Here is a 15,288-nt window from a genome sequence, read left to right as displayed (position 1 = left end):
GACGACGCTGCGAGGGAGTTTGCCGTGTCCCTGCGAAATCATAACGTGGCAGTACTCGAGGACGCCGGGGGTATTCGTCTCGAGGAAGACGTGGCCCGACTAATTCCAGACCTTGAGAATCTCTACAAGAGTAGAGAGAGCAGGCGTACGCGCAGGAGGGTGCCACGGACGAGCCCGTGCGTGGCTCGCAATGACGGGCAGGCGGGCAGGTCCACCGAGTGCAATGCGCGCACCCAGCCGCGACGAAGTCGCTTGGTTATTGGGTCCAGCACCTCGATCGTGTCGTGGGACTAGTAGTGCTCCGCATGAGATCCAGTGGCACGTAAACAACGAACCTCGATGACGCAGAAGTCACGGTTGAGGATGCCGGTTGGGCACTCGACGGCCATCCATGCGACGCCGAGGTAGTGCATCGAGGGGCGTCCGGGCGTCGGCTGCTTGAGCGTGTAGAGGCAGTGGCGGTCCAAAATCGTTTGGCCCATAATGAGCGCGTACGTCGCCAGCTTGAGCTTTGAGTCGAGGTAAAAGAAGTGCGCAATCTCGGCCAGTGTGGCCTGGATGACGGTGCGGCCGCAGACAGCGGGCATCGTATAGTCGATCGCGTCATGGCCCTTGTGGATCTACACACCGCCGAGAGATAAGACGACGTCGGAGCCATCTTTGGTCGATACGCGCGCGATGCGGTTGGTCTTCTTGTTGCTGACGACGGACGCGACGCGGGCCTTTTGCAGGTGCAGCGCGTTCTGCACCGTGTCGTTGCACGCGGCGTGGCCAAAGTTGACGATCGCGTCGCGCTGCTTGGGCGTCAGCGCCGGGCACTCAAAGTAGTCGGCGGGCAGCGGCAGCGCCATCGCGCAAGTCAGATATAGAAAAGTGTTGCGTAATGCCGCCACCAGTTGGCGCAGCCATACGAAATCCCGATCAAATTATACAATAGTGCTGAGAATGAGTTGCAACCCTTTTCAAACTGCAAATATGATGTGACAACCACGTTGACCGACGCAATCGTTGCGTGCATTTTCGTGCAAGAGTATATGCTGCGAGCGTGACGTGGTATCCACCAAGATACTCAATCGGTGTTGACGGTACAGAATGGAAACACCGTGGGAAGCCAATGCCGGTAGCGACTCGAAGTGTTATCGTAGAAACCTTGGCCGTCGTCGACTTTACCAGCGGTGTAATGGCGCTCGACCTTGATAACTTTACACGCTTTACGATCGATTCGGCCCTACGACTGCACTTTGAACGGTCACGGTCCTAATATATATAGGAACGTGTTTCGCGTTATCTTCGTTGTTACAAAGAGTTCGCATACATAGAGACTAGCAATCACGGTCCTAATGGTCCATCAAATGCTCCCGCAGGACGGAAATCCGCGTTGATACAGTCATTCTTGCTTGAGACACCCCAGCCTTTTATGCGGCTCTGCGATGGCCACGTGGCACGATGTGCTGCTAGCACCACCGCCGACTTGATTGGAAGACAGACCGAGTTCCGACCCGTTCCGTGTTGGCCTCCAGCCCTGCACATGGCAAGACATAGTTATCGTTTACGTCTTAAATGAAGGTAGAATATTAAATTATTGTATTCGATGAAGACATACTTGAGAATATACGGCACATTGCGACGCTTTCGATGTTGTACCTTGGACGGTTTCGCCCAGATTGCACTTTTCAAAATTCGACCGATGACGTACCAACTTGTGGTCGCCAATAAGAACTACTCGACGTGGCCCCTCCGCGCGTGGGTCGCGCTCAAGGAAGCCGGCGTCCCGTTCGAGGAGCTCCTCGCGCCCAAGGACGACCTCTCTCCTGTCTCGCTCCGCGACGAGTACCTCAAGATCTCGCCGATCAAAAAGTTCCCGCTCTTGATTGTGCACTCGGCTGGCGGCGCGCCGCCGCTCATGGTCTGGGACTCGCTCGCGATCATCGAGTACGTCGCCGAGACGTACAAGCATCTGTGGCCGACGCACCCGGAAGCGCGGGCGTTTGCCCGGAGCGCGGCCGCCGAGATGCACTCGGGCTTCATGGGCCTCCGTTTTACATGCAACAACTGCATTAGCCTGCGTATCCAGCTGCACTCGATGAGTGATGAATGCGTCGCGGACCTAAAGCGCCTCAACGACCTGATCACCGAAGGTCTCGAACGCTTCCGTGGTCCGTTTCTTGCTGGTGCTACGTTCACGGCCGCAGACGCCATGTACTGCCCCGTCGCCTTCCGAGTCCAGACGTACGATCTCACGTTCGAGAACGAAGCTGTGAACGCGTACTTTGCGCGTCTTCGCGCACTCCCGTCTATGCAAGCGTGGGAGGCGAGCGCGTTGGCGGAACCGTACCGCATCACGTCGTACGAGGCCGACTTTGTTCGCAACGGAACCATCCTCCGCGATCTCCGCACGGCGTAGGCAGCTTCTTATAAGATCCAAGTCCACATATGTTCATGGGCTTTGGACTCAACGGTCCAGCCGTTTTGCTAGGACCTGTGGTAGAGCACAAAACACTCACTGATGGCAACGCACGACCGTGGCTACTTGTGGACTCGGCGTAGTGTTTCGAGTACATGCATCACGGGGAAACAAGGTAGCTCCCATAGAATTATTTACGCGTTAGAGTCGCACGGTCGTCATCGTCGCCTCTTTGGCTAATGCGTCTTTGGTCACTGCGAGCGCTTTCTGGTCCTGGGCAATTGCAGCGGCCACCTGTTCGTACTTGGTGACTTGGGTGTAGAGGTACGAACAAAACGACGACGTCAAATCGAGGTTGGAGTTGGTGACGGAGAAGAGCGAGACGCGGGTGTGGGCGGGTGCGGCCTCGTTGGATGCTTGCGAAGCGCTGAGAACAGAGTCAAACGACGAGGACCGGCTGTCGTGGTTGAGCTTGCTCAGCTCCATGTGCTGGTCAAACGCCTCGAGGTGGTCCAGCATGCCGTCCGTTGTGCGATCGAGCATCGGCAGATCGTCGAGCTCCGAGTCCGACTCGGCGGTTGGTTGCTTGCGCTCCATCGAGTCGAGTGTCAGCGTCGACTGCGACGTCCGCCGCGCGTCGTCTTCGAGCGCATCGACCGAAGCGCCTACACCACGATGCATTCAATGTCTTCTCAGTCGGCGCGTCTTTTATAGTACCGGTGAAGCACGTCCGACAAATCCGAAGCTTGACGACGTGCTGTTTGATGGAGAAGTGCCAGTCGCTAAGGCAGTGCGAGCAGATGACCTACGCCGCATTAGAAGCCGAAGGGAAGAGGCGGCGAGCGTGTACATGGCCACACTTGCGGCAGTGCTTCTTGTGCACAAACCAGCCAAACTTGCGGGTGCAGACGGCGCACCACCCGACAAGAGCCTTTTGCTGGAACGATGTGACGGGCATGAGAAGACTCGTGTCGAGCGTCTTGAGGAACCGCTGCGTGGCAAAGTACTCTTCGAGATTGAGGACCTGCATACAGCGATTGCATCCAGGATCGCTCTGGAAAGAAACCTCCTCGTACCCGGGACACTTGGCGCTGGACAACGTCGCGCAGGATGTGACTCTTGAGCATCCCATGTACCTGCGGCACGATAATGTGAAAGTGCTCGAGGATGCCCGGCGTCTTGGTCTCCAAGAAGACGTGACCCGACTACGGAAAGCATCGTTTGAAGATTGCCATCGTGCGAGAATACGAACCCGAACGATTTGGCTGCGCACAAGGCCCTTGAGCGGCGGACAGCACGGCAGCTCGATCGAGTGGATGGTGCGGACCCAGCCCCGACGCAGCTCCATGGTCGACGAGTCCATGACTTCAATCAAGTCGTGAAACTATTCCCAGCGTGTTCAGTGACGCCTGGACGCGCTGCATACTTGTACCTCAACAAAACACGTGTCGCGGTTGGACATGAGTGCCGGGAACTCGGTCGCCATCCACGCAATGCCGCAGTAGTGGAATGCTTCGTGCACATCGGACGAGTCGGTGAGCGTGTAGAGCGTTTGGCGGTCGAGCAAGCTCTGGCCCAGCACTGCCTTGTATGTTGTGAGCTTGTCCTTGGAGTCGAGGTAGAAAAAGTCGGCGATCTCTGCAATTGACGCCTGAATGAGCGACCGCCCCGTGTACGTCGTGAGCCACGGGTCCACAACGTCCCGGCCGCGGTGCACCTAGTCCTTGTTGTCAAAACCAGCGAATCAAGACATGGACGTACGCGCGCCAGGCGGCTGGTCTTTGGGTTGCTCACGACCGAGACGACCGCCTCGGTCTGGGCCGCGATCGCGTTCTGGACCGTGTCTTGGCACGCCGCCTGGCCAACCGCAATGATGTTTTCAAAGTCCTCAGGCGACAGCGGCGGGCACCGAAAGTGGTTGAGCGGCAGTGGCAGCGACGACATGATTGTAGGTGCAATCTCGAAATGACACCAACTTCGGCGCGAATATTACCCTTCGGCCGAGAGACGCACGCAAATCGAAGTTCGAAGACGACATTTGTCCACACCGGCGCATAGAACTGACTGCAACTTGCCGTTCGCGACCGACCCCGTGGCCTGCGCTTGGCCCATGAGCGCTCCTCCTTCTGCCTCGACGCCGGCGAGATGCTGACGAAGGGCGTGTGTGTGCGTCGGACAGTACGACGCCTGAGGCTGACGTCGGCGGATCAGGGTTGGAACTGCTCTGACAAGTACTGTCGCAAGTCGAGGGGGATGGGCCCGACCGACGTGACATCGATCACCGCACAATGCAAGCGCGAGGCTATAGTAGAGGCATATCAAGCAATGGTGCGTCGCAGTGAGATCAAGTGTTTCTATGTGGGGAACCGTGGGGAACATGACTAAACACCGACCGTAGCGTCAAGCGTGGCTCAGCAAACAAATGATAGGATCGCTCGGGTGCGAGAGTCGTATCCGTTGGTTGCGTGCCGAGCGACGAGCCAAACACTGACGCGCCGTCATCGGTTCAAGTATCCATTGGGTTGTGCCAAGAAGACGGGTGTACTTACCCATTGCAGCATGCGTGGACCGCAGCAATGACAAGTTGACTCAACTCGGGACGACGAGCTCTTACACTCTCTAAAAATGCGACGCAAAAGGCGATTTTCGACGCAATTATCGGTGCGAGCCCCAGGCCATGTTTTGAACAGTTCAGATCCAAGCTTACCAGACTCTTGCGTCAGTCACCTCTGCGTGGGAGGATAGTGTGGGAGCAGCTTGTGGGAGCTGAGCGGGGCGTGTGCCTTGGGTATGTGCAGAGATTCTTCGAGACATTGCCATGGTATTAGCCAGGTATGATTGCTTCAATTCGATGGTATGCGGATCGTCGCGCTGACTCGGCTCTCCCATCGGTCCTTTTCCTCGGCAATTCAGGTCATGGCGATGGCTGGCAGCGCAGTATCAAGTGTAAAGTATCAAGTTGAAGTGCCGAGTTTAACGCGTCAAAAGACAGAAAGAGCCACTGGCGCCAATCTTCGTATTCAACCAGATGGTTGCAATGCGGCTCGGATTGGTTATAAATAGCCTATATTTACCCAATCCTAGGTCGAATAAATCGAAGTCCGAGGCCCGTTACATAGAGGAGCGGGCCAGAAGAAGAAAAGCCCGGCGAACATGAAGAAGCGCGTGGCCTTTGGCATCGTGGAAGAGTTCACGTTCGCCGTAGCGCATGCGTCCTGCGGCGTGCCTAGCGACGGCGGTGGCATCGGCCTCCATGGCCGCCACCTGGCCTACCAGTCCTACGACGTCCCGCGCCAGTCGTCGCGCCGGCCGCTTCGGCGACTCACGCACATGGAGCGCGTCCAGTGCGTCCGCCTCGACATGATCAACGGCGTTTGGGCACCGCGGCGCCCGTACTTTGACGAACTCGCGCAGCTCTACGAACTCGAGATGCGCGAGCTCGCCGAGTGCACGCGCATCCGGCGCCAGCGCGCCGAGACGAACTCGGTCGACGTCGATTACTGCTGCCAGCCTAAAGTCCCGGGCACCGAGCACGTTCCCATGTGGTTCGTTCATATCGATGCGATTGTGGATAGCCCGTATCGGAAGAGTCTCCAGGAGCTCCTCTCGCTGCCCATGAAGAAGCGCATAAGCCGCGACGCCGTCCCGTGGACGCCCGCGAAGGCACGCCGTGCTGCACTCGTCCTTGAGCGGCGCCACGCGCGCTAGTCCTTCGGCAGCTACCAGATACACATTCGGCCCGTCCTGGTACCAGGGCACGATTTACTTATTAGCCTCTCTGTCTCGTAGTTGTTGTAATTTTGATCCCATGCGTGTTTTGACCGAGCCCGTTCATTGTGACCTGCTACTTTTGGGAGCTACTACTGGCTGTGTTGGCGAGCCCGGCGACACCCAGCGCGACACCAGCGCGCAGCTGCTGCGGTAGCCTGGTGCCACGACAAGGAGGCGTTCCACGACGATCTGGTCGTGTCCTGATCTGGTTCTGCAGCGTGTCCAGCGACAAAAGTCCTTGGAGCTGGGATCCGTGTCTATGGCCCGAGGCCCTCTTGGTGCCGCAGACATTCCGCGCGAACTTCCGCCACGTATCGCCTCCAGCTTAAGGATCTACAGTGTATGCTTCGCGTGGCGACGACGGGCGCTGCAGCAGATGTCTTGCACGTATCTGATGCGCTTTCCATGAGGCAGAGCCGTCACGGGTGAGATGACCGTGCCTTCCACGCTCGAGCTGCCATTTTCCAAGTACCCGCCAAGTCCCGCAAGCCATCACGGTGCAGTCATCGACGAGAGACCTCATTACGCTCCTCACGGCGCTGCGCCGTCACTTGCACAAGCACCCCGAGGTGACGTGGCAAGAGTTCCAGACGCAGGCGACGATCCAAACGTACTTGATCGAGCACGCCGGGATTGCCCCGAAGACATTCACAGGTAGCATCCTTCTGTACACTTGCCCTATACTTGCAGTCAGATTTGGTGGTCAACACTTTTGGACCAACGACGTTGGACGTCGTTGGACGAGCCAGGCTTCGCTGCGTCGCGTTCCGAGGCGACATGGACGCTCTGCCCATGACGGAGCGCAACCCGCACCTCGAGTACGCCTCGTCGAACGCTGCGCACATGTGCGGCCACGTCGCGTCGCTTGTCGGCTTTGCGATTGTCTTGCAGTGCGAGCACCGCCCAACACGAGCGTCCGCCTCCTCTTCCAGCCCCGGAAGAGGGTGGCTTTGGTATTCCGCGGTCTCTCCAGCGCTAGGTTCGCATGCGCCATTGTGAACTAGGCGCCGTCAAGATGATTGAGGACAGGGGTCTCGACGGCGTGGACGAAGTCTGCGGCTACCACAACGGTCCATTCCTGCTCAACACGGTGAGTGTCCGTGCCGGCCCCATGATGGCCCACGCCGCCTTCTTCAGCATTACCGTCTCGGGACCTCCTCGCCGCACCAGACGCAGGACCCGGTCCTCGCAGCTGGTCACATCATCGTTGCCATTCAAAGTGTCCTAAGCCAAAGCGTCGCTGCGCAGGAGAGTGCGATCATCTCGATCACGCAGGTCCACGGCGGCGAAGCGGACGACGTCATCCCATCGCGCGTCACGCTCTCGGGCACGATCCGCGACTTTAGCCCGGACACCTCGCGCTTGACGGTGATTGCGACGCACACAGCGGCCGCGACTGCTACCCCGTGACCGTCAACGCGCAGGCGAGCATCGTCGCCGACATTGTCGCGTCCACGGTACATGCTCCTCGTGGTGCGATTTGCATTAGTATGGACGTGAAAGGGTGTCGTCGCTCGGGCTGCCCGTCATGGCCTCGGAGGACTTTTCTTACTATCTGCAAAACTTCTCACGTCCATACTAATGTAGCTCCATTATATCGCACATAGATGGGCATGACTGCCGCGAGACCGCAACCCGCCCAGCGACACGTACGACTTGAACGACGCGCTTCTTCCCCTGACGCTCCGCCTCTTCCTTGAGATGGCGCAGCACCGTCTGGGCTGCACGCTCTACTCCAAGGAGGACTTCATCTCCAAGGCGGCTTCGTATGCACGTCGTTTTTGTGGCTTGAAGATCTTGAATAGCGCTTGTAGACTGTTCTACTGCGTGATCGTGGGAGGCTTGGGTTGGCGAGCCCTTGCTCGCTGGCACACGACGGATATGACAGGATGGTACACAAGAGCGCGGGCGGAGCTTTATTCAAACGAAAGTGTGAGCGCTGCTACGTCTAGTCGTTCTTGCGGTTGCTAGCATCCGTGAGGAACTTGGCGTAAAGCAGACTGTCGCGGTTGGCGTCCATGCCGCACAAGACGGAGATCGCGAGGAACGTGACGACGGCCAGGATGACCGCGGTCCAGAGAATGATCTGGTACTCGGCAATGTTCTCAATCGTAAGCGGCGCGGCGGCCGTCTTGTTGGCCACCGTCGCGTTGGCGCTCAGGCTGAGCTGACGGGCGAGGGCGACCGAGGCCGAGAGTTCCACCATGTCAATCTTCATCTTCTGCGAGAGCGTCAGCACTTGCAGACCCGCGTTTGTGTATCGCTCCTTGAGCGCCGTCTGGAACTCTTGGACCGACGAAGCGACCACGGCCTTGGCCGCGTCCTGCTTCTCAGCAGCAAGGCCGCTCAAGTCAGAGATCGATGCGACATAGAGACCCTGCACGCTCTTGTCGGCCTTCTTGATCGAATCGATCACAAGCTTCAAATTGGTGAGCTCGCGCACGACGAGCTGGTCGGCAGGGCTCGTCGACTGCAATGCCGGGAGGGCCGACCAGAGCGACGCCTCCACGCTCGCCGCGTTCGTCGTCGAGAGGACATCCGTAAACTTCTTGTCGACGCTGCCGCAGACACTGTCGCCAGCGCAGACGACGACGTTCTTGGCGTTCTTGCCCTTCACGCCCTGCGCCAAGACGCTCACGAGGTGCGGGAGCTGGCCCGTCGACGCCTCCTGCAGATCCATCGTCTTTTGGAAAGCATAGTCGGCCTTCTCCGAAGCGAAGCCTTCGCCGGCGCCCTCAACGACGACAAAGCCGTAGCCGGCCGTGTGCTTGAAGAGGTCGGCCGAGACCGCGAGCGGCTCCACGGGCACGACGGCTTCGGGCAGCGCGAGCGACTCCATGGCATGGCGGGTCAGCGAGAGGACGTCGGCCTTGCCCGAGCGGCCTTCGGCGCCCTTGACGAGGTTGGGCGCGCTGTACTTGACGACGACGTCCGAGGACGCGACGAGGGCCGCGATGGCCGACAGGATCACAAACGCCTTCATCGCAGTATACAACGCAAATGACTAGAGAAACTCCCCTTGAAGAGGGCGTCCGGATACGGCGACCCTCCTTTGGAAGCGTATCCGGGGGATGTTATAACACATCCGAAACACCTAACGCCCGTACAATGGTCGCAGGCATGTGCGCGTGGCGACCATCAAAACCAAGCGAGAGAAAGCCATGCACGCCGCAACACTCTTGCGTCGTGGTCGAAGACGATCGTCGAAAAAGCGTACATGAGAGGGCTGGGTAGTGTTACAAAGTGTTAATTCTGCGACGGTCCCGCCGTATTGCGTGGCTGCAACACCGCACAAGGTTGGTTAGAACTTGGGTGATAGTGTTATAACGACCAGCGTGAAACCGATTCGATCTTGCCAGACAAGATTGAGATGGACTGTCAGGCGAACGACGACGACCACCGAGGCGCAACGCAGCCTGCCGCTGTAGACGTGGCCTTTGCCCACGCCTGTGCACGTGCCAGCGAGGTACCGCCCTCGAGTGACGAAACCTCACAGGCGTAGCGAGCGCATGCGGAACTCGCGCGTCTGGACGCGCAACGCCAGCGCACGCGCAGCCAGCTTGGCGTCTCGGCTGCCACCATGGAGCAGGCAAGTCTCGTCGCACCTCTGCGCCGCCAGCTAATGTGATGTGGCAGTGGACGCGTGAGCACCAGCTGCTGCTGGAACGTGGCGAGCTTGCTCCTGCCAGCCTCGGCGAACGCCCGTAACCATGGACAACAGATGCAGTACATTGAGCAGTCCGTCGCTACACATGCAACTATACACGTAGCCCGCTTCTATATGGTACTCTACTTGGCTTCTTCTTTGAGCAGGGCAGCGAGGCGCTGACGGCGAGATCCATCTCCTCGTGCGACGCGGTCGAGTAGGCCGCACGCACATACGACGTGACTTGGTTGTCCGGAAGGAACACCTGGCCGGGCACGAGGAGAACCTTGGCGGCAACGGCCTTTTGCTCAATGAGCGCCTTGGAGTCCTTCACGCCGTGCAGTTCGATCCAGACAAACATGCCAGCGTCCGGCGCGTGCCACGTCGCGAGGCCCGTCAAGTGCTTGTCAAGCGCCTTGAGAAACGCGTCGCGCTGTCCGCGGTAAAAGTCACAGACCATGTTGAGGTGCGCTTCCCAGCCGGCATGGCCCCATTGCTTGAGGAGCGCGAGGACGACGGCCTGCGAGAGGCCGCTGCTGTGGAGGTTGGCCGACTGCGTGTGGAGGTTGAGGCGGTCAACAAGCGGCGCCGGGCCATACACAGTGCCAACGCGAAGGCCAGACGAGAGGATCTTGGAGAACGAATCAAATCGGAGCACGCGGCCATCCACGTCCATCGACAAGAAGGACTAGCGCAAGGGCATCGAATGAGGTCCTTTGAGGGGTGCTTTAGTACCTTGACACGCGGACCGTCGAGCTTGAGGTAGTAGTACGGGTCGTCCTCGAGGATGATGAGGCCGTGCTGTTGCGCAATCTCGTACACGCGCTGCTTGCGCGCATAGGACATGCTGACGCCAGTGGGGTTGCCGCCCGTTGGGATGGTGTAGAGCACCTTGGGCTTCTTCTTGGACGCCGGCCAGTTGTCGAGCGTCGCGGCCAGATGGTCCGGCACGAGGCCCTCACGGTCCGTGTCGATGCACACGAGGTCGCAGTTGACCGCGTGCAGGTGCGCGAGCGTGCCCGAGTACGTCGGCTTCTCAATGAGAAGCGCGTCGTCTTCGGCGAGGAGCATCTCAAACGCCTTGTAAAGCGCGTCTTGGCTGCCCGTCGTCACCGAGAGGACACGGGCCGGCCCAGGCGGCGCATGCTCCTGCTCCATCATGCCCGAGATCGTCTTGACGAGCTCCGGAATACCGGGCGTCGGCGAGTACTGCAGCGCCGCCTCGAGCACGGGGCCACGGAGATCCATGGTCTCGCCCGACTTGAGCTTGACCGACATGGACTCGAACGGAAAGGTCGACGGGTTGGGCATGCCGCTACAGTTGCGTGCGTCAGGCGAAGTTTGAGTCAAGTGTCGTACCCGCCCAAGGAGATCATGCCAGGCAACGAGACCATGGGCTGCAGCGACCGGATCGCCGACGGCTGCCGACGCAGCGACTTGGCCGTAAAGTACGACTCGTAGTGCAGCGACCGGATCAAGCGGGAACCCTGGCGAGCTTGCATCGTCCACCCTGAAAAATGCCAAATGTGGCGTTTGTTGAACGTTCCCGAACTTCAAGTTCGTCTCGAACGGCCGACGTCTGCAGTGCACTGGCCGTTCTGGCCTCTGAAGCGTCCTTCGCCCGCCTTCTGCCACGAGGTCGGCCTACACGGTGGAAGGTGCCATGAGTCATGGCTCAAGAGGTATGAGCCTCGAAGGACGGGTCCTAGGCGACAGGGTCATATAGCATCGCATGTCCACGCTAAGATCGCATTGGCGCTGCATGTGGCGTCGTCGGCGCGTCCAGTCGACGTGTCCCAGGACCTCCTTCGCTGTCGGACAGTTTCTCGTCGATCGCTACGCGTGCATTATCAAATGGCGCCAGGTCGATCGGTACGACCGGTACACCGGTAAGCTTAGTCGATGGAGGATTTGCTTGGAGAAGCATGGCAGCTGCTGGAGGCGGCCAAACCTCTTAGAATGTATGGTAAACCTCTCAAACTCCATACTTGCATCAGCCGCCGACCATGATGGCGGCGATCATCCCTCCGTTCCGGTTCACGACGGTCGAGCATCAGCTGTACCGAGGCGCATACCCGACGCTGCCCAACTTCCGCTTCCTCCGGCGGCTCAGCCTCAAGACGATCGTGAGCCTTATCCCAGAGGAGCCGACGACCGACCTCGCCGACTTCTGCGCCCACGAGGGCATCACGCAGCACACCTTCCGCGTCGAAAAGTACTCGAGCGACTCGGTGACCGTGGCGCCGGCGACGGTCGCAGCCATCTTGCAACTACTGCTCACGAAGGACAACCTGCCGCTGTATATTCACTGCCTCGACGGCGCCAACGTCGTCGGCATCGTCGTCATGGTGCTGCGGAAGCTCCAGAATTGGACCAAGCTCGCGACGCTCCAGGAGTTTTGCCGCTTCACGCGCGACCACAGCATCGAGAAGGACGAGAGCGAGTACCTCTCGTCGTATGCGGCCGAGATCACGCTGCCGCCGTACAGCCAAGTGCCCCGCTGGCTCTGGAACGGCGTGCGCATCCAGGCAAGTCGCACGATGGCGTAGCAGTCGATGCTCACCGACCGCGTGTAGAAGCACCCGACGATGCTCATCAACACGCAGTACACGGCGCAGAACCCGAGCCAGTCGTACCTTCCGGTTCTCGAGGGCGAACCCCATGCAGCCAGCACGGCCAACGCGGCGACGCCCCAGCCCTATGGCGACCGCAGCGACAGCGTCCTGTATGTCTCCTCGACCTCGTCATGGCAACCATCTCACTTCCCCGATGTAGCAGCGGCAGCGTCATGGACCTCTCGGAGAAGGTCGACGAAGGCTTGCCAGATGACGCCGACGACATGGACATCGACGAGTCGGCGCCAGAGGCTGTCGTCGTGCCTCGGTCCCTTCTCGCGTTGGACTTGGCGGGTCTCTAGTAACGTGAACGGGCTTCTGGACGTTTGAACATTAAATAGGACAGATAGACTAGGCGGGGAGCGCCTTGACGTGCTCGACGGCCGCCACAAAGTTGGTAAAGTAGTACCCGACCTTGCCGCCGGCGTCTTCCTGCGCGTCACAAATAAGACTTAGCAATTCCTTCGTTGCCAAGGGTGTCGCAAGGAGGCTCGAGACGACGACGTAAATGTAGATCGGGACAAAGTCGTCGGCCGAGAGCGAGACGCCGCGGATGCTGCGGCTCGAGCAGATGAAGTCGTCGCTGTTGGCCTCGACGACGCTTTGGAAGATGGCGGTCGCCGAGTTCATGATGCACTTGAGCTTGTCGGACGGCAGCGTGCACATGTCCATGGCCTGGAGCTCGAGGCGCGCGTGGTGCCAGTCGTCGCCCGAGAGGTTGGCCTTGACGCCGAACGCTGTCTGCGGCTTCTTGGCCAGCGTGCGCATCTTGCGCAGCATCTCTTCTTCGTTGGCTTCCGAGACGAGCGCGCGGACGCACTCGGTGATGTGGTCTTCCAACGCGACAAAGATGCGCTTCTGGAGGTGGCAGCTCACGTCGCGTCGGACGTGCACGACGAGGTCGTCGTACGTGTCGAGGTCGTTGGCGTCCAGGTGCGCCTTCGTTTCGGCGAGGAACGCGTGGATGTCGTCGTGGCTAAGCACCGTGCGCTGCATCTCGCGGAGCTTCTCCTTGATGCAGTCGAGGAGGAGGCCCGCGTGGTCCTTGGAGATGCCCGTCGTTTGCGCCGACGACCGCTTCTGCAGCAGCGTCGACTTGACGGGCGCAAAGTAAAACGGCGATGCTTTCGCGATAAAGTCGGCGACAAAGTCGTCGCACGCGCCCTCGTACGTCTCGACGACGGCCGCGACCTTGGCGTGGATCTGGCCCACCGGCGGCCCCTTCTCGCCGTGGACGAGGCACGCGGACGAGAGCGTGTGGGGCAGCGGGCGGCTGTACGGCACGCGCGGCGTGTCACTCGAGCCAATGCCAATGAACGCGTGGAGGAGGTTGAGGACCTCTTGTCGCTGCGGGCCGAGTGGCGTCGGCGCCACCACGGACGCGATCTGCCGCAGGAACGAGTCCATGATGACCATGCGCTGGCGCGTAATGGACTTTTTGGACTGGAGCTGGAAGAGCCGCTTGGGCACGCGGCACTTGCGCAGCGAATGCATCGTGCCCCAGAACGGCACCTCGATGGGCGACATGGAAACGGCCTTGATCTGTTTGTAGAGGCCGTGGAGCTCCTTGTACGACTTGTGCACGGTCCACGAGTTGCACGCGTCTTCGGCGCGGATCGTGTAGAGGATCTGGCCACCAATTGTCGCTGTGCTCACGACCCGCACGTCCAGCGCCGGCGTCTGGAGGTACGAGTAGTCCATGCTCGAGCTCAAGTCGGAGAGGCAGCGCTCCTTGGCCGAGAAGGAGCCGCAGCTGCAGGACGACGTCGTGCTCGACATGGAGTACGTCTTGGCGCGGCGGCGCTCTTGGCGCGGCGATGCGAGCGACGCCACGACTTGGTCGCCCTCGGCGATGACTTCATCGAGGAAGACCGTGCCATGGATGAGCTCTTCCATGGTCTCGGTCTCGAGCCACGTGTCGTGGTAGTTGTTTTCATCAGACGACTCGGTCGTGTCCGTGCCCGTGCTGAGGCTGCTCAAGCGCAAGAGCTCGTCCATCGTCGTCGGCTCTTCGCCGTCCAGCAGCCCTTCGTCGTCCGGCGACATCTATCAAAATGCACGCAAATGCTCAAATGACCCGCTCCTGCGCGGCCGACTATGGCGCACGTAGGTCATGCAACCAGCTGGCGCGTGGTTTTTTTAAATGATGCGATGCGAATAAAATACGCGCGGCCGCAAGCTCGACGCGGTGGCAGGGCGCGGGCAAGCCGGCGGCATCTGATCGTCGCCCGCGGCCAGTAGCCAGCCTCGCTACTCGCAGCAACTGCTCCAAGTGTCGGAGCCTCAAGCTCGGCCGCGGCCCGGTGCTGGCCACGGAATTAAATAAGTCGCGGAATTTTCACCCGATCCTCGCACGCAATCGCTCCCAGTGGCACGCGCCGAGCAACTGGTGGGAAATGCAGGGTGATTTGTTCGTTAATAATACTTTGAAGGATACCTCCGATAATTTTTCAAACACTTTTAATGTTCGATACAAATATATAATATTGCTGCATTAAAACACAACGTAAAGAGTGTGAAGCAAGTGCAACTAATGAGGAGCACACGTTATAAGTGCAGATATGAGGAAATATGTCCATGATAAATAAATCGGAAATTAAGCGCGCGCGCTCTTTCGAAGGTGTCAAAGTCGTATTCCCGGCACGCGTGCAGGAAGGAACCGAGCATGACGTAGGAAGCTGCGCCGGACGAGGCGGCTGTCCGTTTGAATAGCTGGTGCGAAATACTGCACCACCGAGGACGGTTGAAGTCCACGTCCGACAAAGCCAGAGCCCACGTCGCTCGACGCTGTGCAAGTGAGTCTGCGAGGCGAGCGTGGATGATCAGATACAGGAAGCGTGACAGAGGCGCCG

The 15,288-nt window shown here is 59.4% G+C and overlaps 8 protein-coding genes across 8 annotated transcripts; 4 read left to right on the top strand and 4 right to left on the bottom strand.

Annotated features, from left to right (window-relative positions):
- The first annotated feature begins 1,678 nt into the window (after positions 1-1,678).
- Positions 1,679-2,444, top strand: SPRG_07242 (hypothetical protein). Its single transcript, XM_012346026.1, has one exon. The coding sequence runs from the start codon at positions 1,688-1,690 to the stop codon at positions 2,402-2,404; it is 717 nt and encodes a 238-aa protein (XP_012201416.1). The 5' UTR covers positions 1,679-1,687; the 3' UTR covers positions 2,405-2,444.
- Positions 2,445-2,605: 161 nt separating this feature from the next.
- SPRG_07241 (hypothetical protein) lies at positions 2,606-4,348 on the bottom strand (the record flags this gene model as incomplete). The annotated part of the gene is made up of 7 exons (XM_012346025.1): positions 2,606-3,069; positions 3,122-3,209; positions 3,255-3,428; positions 3,481-3,609; positions 3,657-3,788; positions 3,837-4,121; positions 4,166-4,348. The coding sequence occupies 7 exons, from the start codon at positions 4,346-4,348 to the stop codon at positions 2,606-2,608; spliced, it is 1,455 nt and encodes a 484-aa protein (XP_012201415.1).
- A 1,187-nt stretch (positions 4,349-5,535) lies between these two features.
- Positions 5,536-6,232, top strand: SPRG_07240 (hypothetical protein). Its single transcript, XM_012346024.1, has one exon. The coding sequence runs from the start codon at positions 5,558-5,560 to the stop codon at positions 6,110-6,112; it is 555 nt and encodes a 184-aa protein (XP_012201414.1). The 5' UTR covers positions 5,536-5,557; the 3' UTR covers positions 6,113-6,232.
- A 373-nt stretch (positions 6,233-6,605) lies between these two features.
- Positions 6,606-7,585, top strand: SPRG_07239 (hypothetical protein; the record flags this gene model as incomplete). Its single annotated transcript, XM_012346023.1, has 6 exons — positions 6,606-6,643; positions 6,690-6,842; positions 6,925-7,020; positions 7,067-7,128; positions 7,180-7,265; positions 7,313-7,585. The coding sequence occupies 6 exons, from the start codon at positions 6,606-6,608 to the stop codon at positions 7,583-7,585; spliced, it is 708 nt and encodes a 235-aa protein (XP_012201413.1).
- Positions 7,586-8,065: 480 nt separating this feature from the next.
- Positions 8,066-9,182, bottom strand: SPRG_07238 (hypothetical protein). The gene has a single exon (XM_012346022.1). The coding sequence runs from the start codon at positions 9,156-9,158 to the stop codon at positions 8,124-8,126; it is 1,035 nt and encodes a 344-aa protein (XP_012201412.1). The 5' UTR covers positions 9,159-9,182; the 3' UTR covers positions 8,066-8,123.
- A 669-nt stretch (positions 9,183-9,851) lies between these two features.
- SPRG_07237 (hypothetical protein) lies at positions 9,852-11,379 on the bottom strand. Its single transcript, XM_012346021.1, has 3 exons — positions 11,181-11,379; positions 10,557-11,136; positions 9,852-10,509 (listed from the first exon to the last, which is right to left on the bottom strand). Exons 1-3 carry the CDS (start codon positions 11,321-11,323, stop codon positions 9,934-9,936), a joined length of 1,299 nt encoding a protein of 432 aa, XP_012201411.1. The 5' UTR covers positions 11,324-11,379; the 3' UTR covers positions 9,852-9,933.
- Positions 11,380-11,795: 416 nt separating this feature from the next.
- SPRG_07236 (hypothetical protein) lies at positions 11,796-12,738 on the top strand (the record flags this gene model as incomplete). Its single annotated transcript, XM_012346020.1, has 3 exons — positions 11,796-12,337; positions 12,398-12,546; positions 12,597-12,738. Exons 1-3 carry the CDS (start codon positions 11,828-11,830, stop codon positions 12,736-12,738), a joined length of 801 nt encoding a protein of 266 aa, XP_012201410.1. The 5' UTR covers positions 11,796-11,827.
- A 7-nt stretch (positions 12,739-12,745) lies between these two features.
- On the bottom strand, positions 12,746-14,494 carry SPRG_07235 (hypothetical protein). The gene has a single exon (XM_012346019.1). It carries the CDS (start codon positions 14,480-14,482, stop codon positions 12,788-12,790), a length of 1,695 nt encoding a protein of 564 aa, XP_012201409.1. The 5' UTR covers positions 14,483-14,494; the 3' UTR covers positions 12,746-12,787.
- Positions 14,495-15,288: the final 794 nt, after the last annotated feature.

This window comes from Saprolegnia parasitica (assembly GCF_000151545.1).
Source record: "Saprolegnia parasitica CBS 223.65 unplaced genomic scaffold supercont2.26, whole genome shotgun sequence".
Classification (NCBI taxonomy): Eukaryota; Oomycota; class Saprolegniomycetes; order Saprolegniales; family Saprolegniaceae; genus Saprolegnia; species Saprolegnia parasitica.
This window is presented reverse-complemented; position numbering and strand designations above follow the sequence as displayed.

Coding starts and splice junctions, on each gene's coding strand:
- SPRG_07242 (XM_012346026.1), top strand. CDS start 1,688: ATGACGTACCAACTTGTGGTCGCCAATAAGAACTACTCGACGTGGCCC.
- SPRG_07240 (XM_012346024.1), top strand. CDS start 5,558: ATGAAGAAGCGCGTGGCCTTTGGCATCGTGGAAGAGTTCACGTTCGCC.
- SPRG_07238 (XM_012346022.1), bottom strand. CDS start 9,158: ATGAAGGCGTTTGTGATCCTGTCGGCCATCGCGGCCCTCGTCGCGTCC.
- SPRG_07237 (XM_012346021.1), bottom strand. CDS start 11,323: ATGCAAGCTCGCCAGGGTTCCCGCTTGATCCGGTCGCTGCACTACGAG. Junction 11,137..11,180: donor GGCATGATCTCCTTGGGCGG/GTACGACACTTG, acceptor ACGCAACTGTAG/CGGCATGCCCAACCCGTCGA. Junction 10,510..10,556: donor TCGACGGTCCGCGTGTCAAG/GTACTAAAGCAC, acceptor CCCTTGCGCTAG/TCCTTCTTGTCGATGGACGT.
- SPRG_07235 (XM_012346019.1), bottom strand. CDS start 14,482: ATGTCGCCGGACGACGAAGGGCTGCTGGACGGCGAAGAGCCGACGACG.